General features: G+C 43.5%; 1 protein-coding gene across 2 annotated transcripts in view; it reads left to right on the forward strand.

The window, feature by feature from the left end:
• The first annotated feature begins 1,798 nt into the window (after positions 1–1,798).
• The window catches only part of LOC141147244 (contactin-associated protein-like 5), a 514,695-nt gene continuing 503,015 nt past the window's right edge, over positions 1,799–13,478 (forward strand). The window contains exon 1 of one of the 2 annotated variants that reach the window (XM_073634437.1): positions 1,799–2,464. In XM_073634437.1, coding sequence (XP_073490538.1) covers positions 2,383–2,464 — 82 coding nt within the window. In that variant the 5' untranslated portion in view covers positions 1,799–2,382. The remainder of the gene's footprint in view (positions 2,465–13,478) is intronic. The other variant, XM_073634436.1, reaches the window with a different exon arrangement.

Raw genomic sequence — 13,478 nt, forward strand, 5'->3', positions numbered from 1 at the left:
AAAAATCCCAAGATTATAGCTGCCCCGCCTCTCCAGTACCTTTTCAGTGTGTACATGTGTATTCTGTGTGTGTATATTGTATGTATGTGTGTGTATACTGTATGTGTGTGTATCTATACTGTGTGGCCCCATAATCTATTGCCTGGGGGCCCCATAATCTCCTATTGCCTGGGAGCCCCATAATCTCCTATTGCCTGGGGGCCCCATAATCTTCTCCTATTGCCCGGGGGCCCCATAATCTCCTATTGCCTGGGGGCCCCATAAGTTGTCAGTCCGCTCCTGCACTTGGTAGTATTCAGAAATCCAGTGTAGATAAAGATCCCTTAGGTACATAGCATGCAAGTCTAAAACTCCTTGTAAAAGTCTCTTTTGTATATAGTGATCCCATGCAGAGAAAGAACACTCATGTCCATATTGTGCAAGTCTATAATTCCATGTGCAATGCAAACACTCTGTTGTATATAGAAATCCCATGTACTTAGATATATTCCATGTACATAGCATGCAAATTATATATTCACTGTGAAATTGACACACTCTTTTGTATATAGTGATCCCATGTAGATAAAGATCCCATATGTGCATTGCATGTAAGTATATAATTCCATATGCAAGCTACAAATTCTGCTGTACATAGGAATCACATGTAGATACAGATCCCATATGTACATTGCATGCAAGTCTATAATTCCATATGCAATCTACAAGTTATGTTGTGCACAGGGATCACATGTAGATACAGATCCCATATGTACATTGCATGCAAGTCTATAATTCTATATGCAATCTACAAGTTATGTTGTGCATAGGGATCACATGTAGATACAGATCCCATATGTACATTGCATGCAAGTCTATAATTCTATATGCAATCTACAAGTTATGTTGTGCACAGGGATCACATGTAGATACAGATCCCATATGTACATTGCATGCAAGTCTATAATTCTATATGCAATCTACAAGTTATGTTGTGCATAGGGATCCCATGTAGATAAAGATCCCATATGTACATTGCTTACAAGTCTATAATTCCATATGCAAGCTACAAGTTCTGCTGTACATAGGGATCACATGTAGATAAAGATCCCATATGTACATAGCACGCAAGTCCTGAAAACTCCAGGCTATTTAGTATACATGTAGATAAAGATCACTCATGTACATAGAATGCAAGTCTATAATTCCCTGTGCGACCTACAAGCTCTGTGCATAAAGTGATCCTATGCAGATAAAGATCCCTAATGTACATAGCATGCAAGTCTATAGTCCCCTTGGAAATCTACAAGCTCTGTTATATGTAGTAATCCCATGTAGATAAAGGTTACCCATATACATAACATGCAGGTCTCTAAGTCCATGTGAAATCTGCAATCTCTGCTGTCTATAGTGATCCCATGTAGATAAAGGTTGCCCATATACATCGCATGCAAGTCTATAATTCCCTATGCAATCTACAAGCTCTGTTCTATGTAGTGATCCCATGTAGATAAAGATTATCCATGTACACAACAAGCAAGAAGACAATTCCCTGTGCAATCTACAAGCTCTGTTGTCTATATCGATCCCATGTAGATAAAGATTACCCATGTATTGTACATAGCATGCAAGTCTATAAATCCATGTGAAATCTACAACCTCCGTTGTCTATAGATAAAGATCCCTTAGGGACATCACATGCAGGTCTATAATTCCATATGCAATCTACAAGCATATAGCGATCCCATGTAGATAAAGATTGTCCATGTACATTGCATGCAAGTCTAAATGTCCCTGTGCAATCTACAAAGCTCTGTAGTGTACATGTAGATGGAGATCCCTCCTGTACAGTTCTTATGTATGCAGACAAAGCACCTCCTATGAGACTGGCACAGGGAGCAGACACAGGGCACTGCCATCTGGATTGCACAGAATCCTGCCAGTGTGTCTATTGCTCCCTGTGCTGGCTGTGACATCGCTGGACTCCCATGCACAGTGTGTGCTGCTCCTGCTCCCAGGCTCCCATGTACAGTGGGTGTATCTGCTCCAGGCTGTGGGTGGGGAGCTCCATTGCTCGCCTATAAGGAGCTGTCCACCATCTCAGTGCTGAATCTTCCTCCAGCGCTGGAAGCTGCCTCTGCTCCCCTCTTCTGAGTCTCCTCTCCTTCTACTGAGTCTCCTCTCCTGAGTCTCCTCTCTTCTCCTCTCTGGCTGCCTTGTGGATGGTTCCCTTGCAGGAGTTTGTGCAGAGGAAGTCTGCAGCCCAGCCTGGATTATCTGGATGCTGCTGGGAGCACAGGATTGTCTGAGCAGGCACAGAGATCTGGGATAACATCCTCACACACTGCCTCCTCTACCTGAGCAAATTCTGCTGGAAAAAAATAAATAAATAAAAAAATAACAATGGATTCGTATGCAAGATTGTTGGGAGCTTTTCTGTGTGTGCTGTCTGCTGTGTGGCCCCTGGGATCAACAGCTGCAAACTGTGAGTGATGGGGATGGTTGGGTGTGATGCACAGACACCTGGGGTTCTCTGACAGCTGGGGTGGGGAGTTACCTGGGTGGGCTTTACTAATGCATTGTTTTTTTGCTGAGAGGTGTAAGAGATTTCCCAGGTGGTACCTTTCATGTATAGGTAGGTTGCTAGTGCTAGGTAGAAAATATTTCATAGGAGCCGTCTGCAGTCTGGTAGGAAGAAAGCTCTAGGAACTGGTTCATAGTAGGTATTGTTTTAGATCAACCATTCTCAGTCAGGGTTCTAAGTTTGCTGGGGGTTCCTTGAGCTGTGGCTGGTTGACCTCACATTTGGTGGTGCCTGCATACCTTCGGGGGCCAACACCACTTTGCAGAGCCAGCTACATGACACCAACCGTCTTTTTAGCTGTGTATAAGATTAGCATTCTTTCTACTGACCACCAATGCAAGAGAGGCTATGATTAAGCACCCATCTGTGGCATGAAACACATTAGTTACTTGTCCTGTATCTCTGTGACCGTATGTGACTATCTGGATTTTATTTGACTACAATTAAGGTGTTGCATTGGAGTGGGGCCATCCAGCCTCGTCTGGATTCCTCAATGCAAGAGAGGCACTTTTGCTGTTTTAGTAAGGGTTCCCCAAGACCTGAAAATTAATTTAGGGGTTCCTTTTGGGTAAAACGATCAAGGAAGGCTGAGCTGTGTCTGCTTGACCTCCTCATTGATGGTTCCTGCATAGTTTTAGGGCCAGTGTATTGCTTTGGATCAGCCATTCCCAATCAGAGTTCCGTGGAAGTCTTGGGTTCTTCCAGAGGTTCTTAGGGGTTACTTGAGCTGTGGCTGGTTGACCTCCAATCTGATGGTGCCTGCATAACTCAGGAAGGGAGGGGTCAATACCACTTGGCAGAGCCAGCAGCTGGACACCAATGATTTTTTGAGCTGTTTATAGGGTTAGCATTCTTTCTACTAACCACCAATGTAAGAGACATTTTTTTACTGACTCCAGATGTATTAGTTTTAGTAAGGGTTCCCTAAGACTTGCAAAACTATTTATGAGGTTTTTTTGGGGTAAAATATTGAGTTGTAGCTGACTGACCTCCCTGCATAGTTCCGAGGCCAATGCCACTTGGCAGAGCCAGCAGCATGACACCAATGATCTTTCTACTAACCATTAACGTAATGGTCATTTTTACCGCCAATGAAATAGGCATTTTTGCCGCTAAATTGTATTTAGTAAGGATTCCTCAAGACCCTGAAAACTATTTTAGGGGTTCCTCTGGCATAAACAAAGGTTGAGGTAAGTTGAGCTGTGGCTGATTGACCTCCCCTTTGAAGGTGCTTGCATAGTTCCAAGGCCAATGCCACTTGGTAGAGCCAGCAGCATGACACTAATGATCTTTTTAGCTGTCTATAAGTGATGCATGCTTTCTGTTAACCACTAACGTAATGGTCATTTTACCATTGACCCCCAATAAATTGGTTTTAGTAAGGGTTCCTTAACTAACCTAATATAGATTTTAGGGATTCCTCTGTGGTAAAAAGAGGTTGAGGAAGGTTAAACTGTGGCTGATTACCCTCCCCTTTGATTTTCCTGGCATAGTTCCAGGGCCAATGCCACTTGGCAGAGCCAAAAGCTTGACACAAATGGTCTTTATCTGTCTTTATCTGATACCAATGGAATTTTTAGGAATTTTTATCTGTCTGTAAGGGTAGCATGCCTTCTACTGACCATCAATGTAATGGGCATTCCTGCCACTAACCCCCACTAAATAGTTTTTAGTAAGGGTTCCTTAAGACATAGATATAGATTTCAGGGGTTCCTCTGGGGTAAAAAAGGTTGTGGAAGGTTTAGCCGGTTGCTGATTGACCTCCTCTTTGATGGTGCCTGCATAGTTCCAGGGCCGATGCCACTTGGCAGAGCCATAAGCGTGACACCAATGATCTTTATCTGATAACAATAGTATTTTTAGTTATTTTTTTGTTGTCTGTAAGGGTAGCATGCCTTCTACTGATCATCTATGTAATGGCCATTCTTGCCACTGACCCCCAATAAATTGGTTTCAGTAAGCCTTTCCCAAGACCCTAAGAGCTGTAGAGTTACATGCAAAACCTCTACAATTGACCCCCAATAAATTGGATTTAATAAGGGTTCATTAAGACCCTGATAGTGATTTTAGGGGTTCCTCTGGGGTAGGAAAAGTTGAGAAAGGTTTAGCTGTGGCTGATTGACCTCCTTTTTGATGCTGCCTGCATAGTTCCAGGGCCAACGCCACTTGGCAGAGCCAGAAGCATGACACCGATGGTCTTTAGCTGTCTTCACCTGATATCAATGGTCTTTAGGTGTCTTTACCTGATATCAATGGTCTTTAGCTGTCTTTACCTGATATCAATGGTCTTTAGGTGTCTTTACCTGATATCAATGGTTTTTAGTTGTCTTTACCTGATATCAATGGTTTTTAGCTGTCTTTACCTGATATCAATGGTCTTTAGGTGTCTTTACCTGATATCAATGGTTTTTAGGTGTCTTTACCTGATATCAATGGTTTTTAGTTGTCTTTACCTGATATCAATGGTTTTTAGCTGTCTTTACCTGATATCAATGGTCTTTAGCTGTCTTTACCTGATATCAATGGTCTTTAGGTGTCTTTACCTGATATCAATGTTTTTTAGCTGTCTTTACCTGATATCAATGTTTTTTTTAGCTGTCTGTAAGGGTAGCATGCCTTCTACTGACCATCAATGTAATGGGAAGTCTTGCCACTGACCTCCAATAAATTGGTTTTAGTAAGGGTTTCCCAAGCCCTTGAGTGCTGTAATGTTACATGCAAAACCTCTGCCATTGACTAAGTAATAATAAGTACTGACAAATTAAGTCTCCTAATGTACTTCTTGTTTTTTTTTTAATCATCGTATTGCCGCTGATGTAAGAATCCATAGGCTGCTAATGTATCACAAAGTTTGCATCCTACCCGACTGCACCTAAGTGATCTTAGCATAATGCCCATATAGATTTGTCCAGCTGCTGAGCAGCGTTAAATAGATGTGTGGTTGAGGAATGGGGGGGTCAGCGAATCACCTATCGATTGAACTGCTGGGAAGGCACAAAGCCACTGCTGATAGGACAAGACAGATAGATACTGTAAGGTTTAGAAATATGATGGTCTCTCTTGGTTAAGATTTGCAAATCTGTGGACCTGCTACAATGTATCACTCCTCAAAGTTTAATCAAGTTCCCCACCAGATCCTTAAGCCATAGCTGCTGCAGTCCCAGGCGTATGGGGGCCTGAGGCCAAGGACGGAGCTGGTATGTTCTATAGAAAGGATGCTTGGAGGTGCGATGGCTTTAATATAAAAACAGGCACATCTGACTGTTTAAAGAACAAAACTGAAGCAAGAAATCCAAATATAAGCTGCTGAGCATGTTTCGTCATGGATTTATCATTTTTATGGGCCACCCTTGTAACTTGCAGTTATGAACTCAATGTGCTTACTGTATTCTTACTAGAAATAATAAAAAAATTTTTTTGCTTTTTAAAATGCGAATCGCTCTGCAGAATTTGGTGGCGTAACAATCAATCTGTAGCTTGCAGTTGAATTTTGATTTTTTTTATTATTAAAGCGGTGCATTGTGGTTATTTGACCACTGGGGGTCACTGTTGCTCTTTATTTTTTTTTTTACAACCTTACAACTTTTGCGTTCAAACCGCTCAACACAAAGAATGAAAACAGCAAATTACACTTTGGATAGAGTATCTTAATGCAGAAAAATAAAGAGAAGCCTTTTATCTCAGCTATAGGCTGTAATGAAATATTCCGTGGAAAATGATGACAGCGGGTTGATAAAAAAAAATAAAATATTGAGCTCATTAGCACCCAAGACTGAAAGCTGCTGTATATCATGGTGTAAAGCTATAGAATATATGATCAGAGCTAATACAAAAGCATATATAGGAGGATCAGGGCCAAGCTTAATATCGCTCTATAACAAAGATAAAGAGATCCAATAAACAGATGTATACACATCTCACTGGCTGCAGGCGTGCAAATCGCCTTTGCGTTTCCCCCGTCTTCGAAAATCTTGTAAAATCTGTGATATGAATTACCATATTTTACTTGTCAAGAAGGTAATTACTAGAGAGATGTGCGAGGAACTCAAAACCTGTGAATAATTCATGGTCGTTGCGTTTTCCCCGCTGTGCGCTGCGTTTAATGTATGATGGACACATGGAGCGGAGGGAAAATTGGAAAAAGTCAACGTCGTTAAATTAAAAAAAAACAAAAACACATTGTTGGCCCTGGTAGATCTTTCCTCCGATCGTCTTGCTACTTTCCCAGCAAACTCAGAAATACTGGCTCTTGTAGTCCCTTGAAGTTCGCGGGAACGGGTGGGGTTATGCGTTACTGAATTCTATTGGCTGTGTATTCTGGTTGGATATTGGAAAAAATAAAAAGCTGCTTCTTCTTCTTCTTCCTCATTTTAGGTCCGCTGTAGCAAAAAGTACTGTATGGGGTTCATTCCTGTAATGATAATATTCACCATAGGTGAATAGGCAGCCTATTACATTAGGGTGTGCGCCCCAAAGCTCAAAACACATCCGTGTGTGTGTGTGTGTGTATATATAACACAGTTTACTATGCTTCATTTATGTATGAACACAGTGAGTGATCAGTACCGATCGCTCCCTGTGTTCATTCACATAAGAAAGGGGCCAGTAAATGATATAGGGGCCCAGGCAGTAGGGAGAATCTGCGCCACATGGGGTGTTTTGGGTGTGCCCACGCACACACCTATGGTAATCACTATTCCTTGCCATTTTTTTTTACTATTCACCACCTTTTTTTTTTTTTTTTATGTGGGCCAAGCTGTCCAGCAAAATTGATATTAGCCGGTTCCCGACCATATCACGCAGATATACTGCTGTACAATGGCTCTCCTGGGCGAAATCCCGTACGGGTTATGTCCTACCCTTTTCCGGCCACCAGAGGGCGCGCGCACGTGCGTCCGCTGCACGGCGGGGGACCCGTTGCTCGTGGCCGGCGGGCACGATCCCTGCCGGCCACACGTGAGTGCGTGCACGAGCGTCAGCACGGGAACTTGTGTGTGTAAGCACACAAATCCCTGTGCTGTCAGAGGGGAGGAGCCCTATCGTTTGTTCCTACTAAGTAGGAAAACGATATGTCTCCTTTCCTAGTCAAGCCTATCCCCATACAGTTAGAACACAGTGAGTGAACACACAATTAACCCCTGCCAGTGACATTTACACAGTAATCAGTGCATTTTTAAAGCACTAAATCCCCTAAGGTTACACAACATGAATGGGTGGTGGTGGGGGGGGGTGCAGTTTGGCATCTTTGCCCTGGGCGCGGGATGATCTTGTCCCAGCACTGCCCCCACATGTGTTGCTGAGCCTCCATGAACGGGCATCCAATGAATAAAGGGGGCGGGCTAGTGGTAGTGAGGGTGGGGAGGCAAGAGTTAGATAATTGCCCTTCCATGTGCACCTTGCTGCAGAGGCTACTTATAGGTTGGAGGCGTTGCCATTTTCTTGTACAAGGGTTAGATGATGCTGGACCTGATGTCCACCGGGACCCGCCAATCGTTCTCTGGGGAGGTATAATGGCGGTCTGCCTATGTAAACAAGGCAGACTGCCGTACTTTCAGAGGGGAAGATGGAGATGTTGTGTTTCTGCTAAGCAGGAACACGGATCTCTGTCTTCCCCCAGTCAAAGCTCACCCACACAGTTAGAAAGCACTCCCAGGGAACACACTGCACCCTTTGATCGCCCCTGATGTTAACCCCCTTCCTGTTATTAGTACAGTGACAGTGCATTTTTTTTTAGCACTGATCACTGTATTGGTGTCACTGGTCCCCAAAAAGTGTCACTTAGTGTCCGATTTGTCCGCCGCAATGTCGCAGTCCCACTAAAAATCGCTGATCGCCCCCATTACTAGTAAAAAAAAACAAAAAAAAAATTCAATAAATATATCCTATAGTTTGTAGACACTATAACTTTTGCGCAAACCAATCAATATACGCTTATTGGGATTTATTTTACCAAAAATATGCAGAAGAATACATATTGGCCTAAATTGATGAAGAAATTCGATTTAAAATTTTTTTTATTGGGTATGTTTGATAAGATAAAGCAGGGGTTAGCAACCTTTTTCCACTTAAGGGCCGGATTCAATGTATGTGAATACATGGAGGGCCGCATTCACCTGCTAATAAATGAAGTTGGGGGGTGGTACAGGGGGGATACAGTGGTGGCTTTGGTTGGGGGAGTACAGAGGTGGCTGTGGACAGGGGGGTACAAAGGTGGCTGTAGGCAGGCGGAGATACAGATGTGGCTGTGGACAGGGGGGTACAGTGGTGGCTGTGGACTGGGGGTACAGTGGTGGCTGTAGACTGAGGGGGTACAGTGGTAGCAGTGGACAGGGGGTACAGTGGTGGCTGTGGACTGCGGGGTACAGAGGTTGCTGTGGACAGAGGGGTACAGTGGTGGCTGTGGACAGGGGGGTACAGAGCTGAATGTGGACTGGGGGTACAGTGGTGGCTGTGGGTGGGGGCGGGGGACACAGAGGTGGCTGTGGACTGGGGGGTACAAAGGTGGCTGTGGACTGGGGGTACAGAGGTGGCTGTGGACGGGGGGGTACTGTGGTGGATGTGGACGGGGGGTACAGTGGTGGCTGTGGAAAGGGGGGATACAGAGGTGGCTGTGGACTGGGGGGTACAGAGGTGGCTGTGGATGGGGGAGTACAGTGGTGGCTGTGGACGGGGGGTACAGGGGTACAGAGGTTTCTGTGGAAAGGGGGGTACAGTGGTAGCTGTGGACGGGGGGGAATACAGAGATGGCTGTGGACTGGGGGGTACAGAGGTTGCTGTGGACGGGGGGGGGGGGGGTACAGTGGTGGCTGTGAACTGGGTCCAGACAATATTAAAGATGGCCCTGAATATTCCTATTATTTTTTTTTTAATACTGCCACTCGGCGCTCAGATTACTCGCCGCCTCTCTTCTCCTCGTCTGACAATTCAAGGGGCGGGGCCGTGAATGACACCAGTCAGGCGGGGAGGAGAGAGGTGGCGAGTAATCTGAGTGCCAAGTGACGCTCTTAATAAGCTGTATAGCTGCAGTCAAATAACAGACACTTTTGCTCTATTTGTGGGAAAAAAGGACATCAATTTTATTTGGGTACAGCATCACACGACCGCGCAATTGTAAGTTAAAGTAACGCAGTGCCGTATCACAAAAAAATGGCTGGGTCATGAAGGAAGGTATAGTGGTTAAAGTCCATAATCTGGTAATAATCGCTTGCATACCAATTAATTTAATATTTATATACATTATTTAATGTATCATTATATATTGTTCACATTATTATTTATTTATTTATATTATTAAATTATTATTATTTATGTTTTTATAATTATTATTATTTATTAATTTTTATTTATTTAACTCATTATATTAATTATATTTTTATAGCACTATTTGTATAGCTCTTTATCTGAGGTTAATTATTTATTTATATTATTAAATTATTATTTATTTTTATTTATGTATTTATTTATTATGTATTTATTATTATTATCATTATATTTATATTTTTAGAGCACTTTATCTGCTGGCAGATGGTGAGGCAGCAATCTTGGGCACACTCAGTAAATGATAATACTGAGGCCAGTTTTAGACAGGAGCCAATTATCTGCCAGCCTATCTTCGGATAGTTTTCCAACCTGGTCTCAAACCGAGCAAAAGCAGAAGTAATCAGTCAATAAAATCCTAAGAAGCAGATGTTGCAGTCATTGACCTTTTTTTTTTGTTACAATGTAAGCAGCTGTGAAAATCTGATTTTTAGCCATGCCGCTGATCGGTTATTGACTACCAGGTAAGTACTTGACAAGCTGCAAAAGATTGTACTACAAGATAAAATGAATAGAAGCATTTGAGGGGGAGGGAGGCAGGAATGGAGACCCTGGGGCATCTTTTTTGGTGTTGCGCTGATACCTGTGTACCTCAATACAATATCTACAGTAAAAATAATTAAATCATGACTATAAATAAACCAGAAAATATTGTGCAAACATTGAATGTAAAAAATCCCATCAAGTGAAACCATCAAAAATGATATCTAAGTGAGTCCAAAACACCAACAAAAACCCAACAAAAGTCCAAGTGATGATTAGTATTGATCCGTGACAACAAGGGAGGGTCCACCACCAGAAAATGAAAGGGGTAGCTCCTTACCAGATGGCCATGACCCCCCACTACAGAGGATCACAGCAAGCAGAAATCTTTACAGGCCAGAGTTAGGAACTGCCAGCGATATCCACCAGGTGCCCCTGGAAGACGTGATGATGTCACGAAACGCATAGGGCGGAGCCAGACGACGCGCTGACGTCACCCCCAAGCGAATTGTACTCCAGCAGGACGGGTTTGTCCGAGCTCCGGTGGCCACGGAGCCGGACTTAAGGCTGTTTATTTCATCACGCTTTGTAAGTGTGCATTTTGTTATTCGGTTTTATTTAAATAAATCTATCAGTTTTACACTATGTGAGCTCCTTCTGTGTTTTGTGGGATCCTTGCCATGGGTTCGTTGCTGTGACTGATGTTGAGAGGACCCCTGGTGATACTTGAAAAAGGAGGCAGGTCCTCTGAAACACATTGTACATGCTCCCTTTTCACCCTTGATGGCTGCTACTATCTTGATACTTGAAAAAAGGAGGCAGGGTCTCTGAAAAACATTGTACATGCTCCCTTTTCACCCTTGATGGCTGCTACTATCTTGATACTTGAAAAAAGGAGGCAGGGTCTCTGAAAAACATTGTACATAACCCCTTTTCACCCCTGATGGCTGCTACTATCTTGATAATTGAAAAAGGAGGCAGGGCCTCTGAAATACATTGTACACGCCCCCTTTTCACCCTCGATGGCTGCTACTATCTTTATATTTGGAAAAGGAGGCAGGGCCTCTGAAACATGTTGTACACATCCCCTTTTCTCCGTTGATGGCTGCTACTATCTTGATACTTGAAAAAGGAGGCAGGCCCTCTGAAACCCATTGTACACACCTCCTTTTCACCCTTGATGGCTGCTACTTTGATCCAGTAAGCCAGCAGATGCTGCCTACCCCCTTTGGCGGTCCTGGAGCTTGTGCATGACAACTGTTTGTGCCGACCGGCTGCGCTACTTTTCACCATCTTCACAGTTTTGTAACCTTTCGCTTACCCATATGTAAGTGTGCTTTTATGCTTTTAATAAATGATACATGCTCTTATTGATGTTTGCACTGTTGCCACCTTTGTTTTCTACATGTATCGGATATGCTAGAGCACTTTGTAATATTCATGTAATATTTAAAGGGATAGTGTGACTTTTGTCCCACATAGTTTTTTTCTAAATCTTGTATTCTAATACTGTATCTTAAGTTGTAGCAATCCCCCGATATTATTTAATCACAACAAGAAGTGCAGGTTTACTACCCTCCTTAATCTGGTATCTTGTACTGTCAGAGCTCTTGAGCCATATCCGCTATGCTAATTTCTTCCCAGGCCCTCTGCTGCTTGCAGTGGTTCCCATAATGGACATCACTGGTGTCATAGAGGTTCTTATGGGCCCTCACCAGACAGATGAGCCTGGGTTTACGCTTATAACCATCCATATTCCCATCTCACACATTCTTGGAAAAGACTCTAGGATACTGGGTGCTGCAATAATCACCAACTGGAGACTGGATCTTACATGACACAGTGCAGATATTTGCCAGCAAACCACAGATCTTTAAAGTGTTACTAAACTAAGGAGCCTGCATTCACTATATCTGGTCTCCCCAGGAGCCTGCATTCACTATATCTGGTCTCCCCAGGAGCCTGCAGTCACTATATCTGTTCTCCCCAGGAGCCTGCATTCACTATATCTGGTCTCCCCAGGAGCCTGCATTTACTATATCTGGTCTCCCCAGGAGCCTGCAGTCACTATATCTGTTCTCCCCAGGAGCCTGCATTCACTATATCTGGTCTCCCCAGGAGCCTGCATTCACTATATCTGGTCTCCCCAGGAGCCTGCATTCACTATATCTGTTCTCCCCAGGAGCCTGCATTCACTATATCTGCTCTCCCCAGGACCCTGCAGTCACTACATCTGGTCTCACAATATCTGGTCTCCCCAGAAGCCTGCAGCGCTATATCTGGTCTCCCCAGGAGCCTGCATTCAGTATATCTGGTCTCCCTAGCAGCCTGCAGTCACTATATCTGGTCTTCCCAGGAGCCTGCATTCACTATATCTGGTCTCCCCAGCACCCTGCATTCAATATATCTGGTCTCCGCAGGAGCCTGCATTCACTATATCTGCTCTCCCCAGGAGCCTGCAGTCACTATATCTGATCTCCCCAGGAGCTTGCAGTCACTATATCTGGTCTCCCCAAGAGCCTGCATTCACTATATCTGATCTCCCCAGGAGTCTGCAGTCACTATATCTGGTCTCCCCAGGAGCCTGCATTTACTATATCTGGTCTCCCCAGGAGCCTGCATTCACTATATCTGCTCTCCCATAGTACACATATGAAAACGGTGGTCAAACCACACGTGAGGTGTCGCGGCGACCGGTAGAGCGAGAGCAATAATTCTAGTCCTAGACCTCCGCTGTAACGCAAAACATGCAACCTGTAGAATTTTTTAAACGTCGCCTATGGAGATTTTTAAGGGTAAAAGTTTGACGCCATTCCATGAGCGGGCGCAATTTTGAAGCGTGTCGTGTTGGGTATCAATTTACTTGGCGTAACATTATATTTCACAGTATAAAAAAAAATTGGGCTAACTTTACTGTTGTCTTATTTTTTTATTCAAAAAAGTGAATTTTTTCCCAAAAAAGTGCGCTTATAAGACCGCTGTGCAAATACGGTGCAAAAAAAAGTATTGCAATGACCGCCATTTTATTCTCTAGGGTGTTAGAAAAAAAACACATATATAATGTTTGGGGGTTCTAAGTAATTTTCTAGCAAAAAAACCTGTTTTAAACATGTAA

The sequence above is a fragment of the Aquarana catesbeiana genome, linkage group LG06 (genome assembly GCF_042186555.1).
Source record: "Aquarana catesbeiana isolate 2022-GZ linkage group LG06, ASM4218655v1, whole genome shotgun sequence".
NCBI classification, from domain to species: Eukaryota; Metazoa; Chordata; class Amphibia; order Anura; family Ranidae; genus Aquarana; species Aquarana catesbeiana.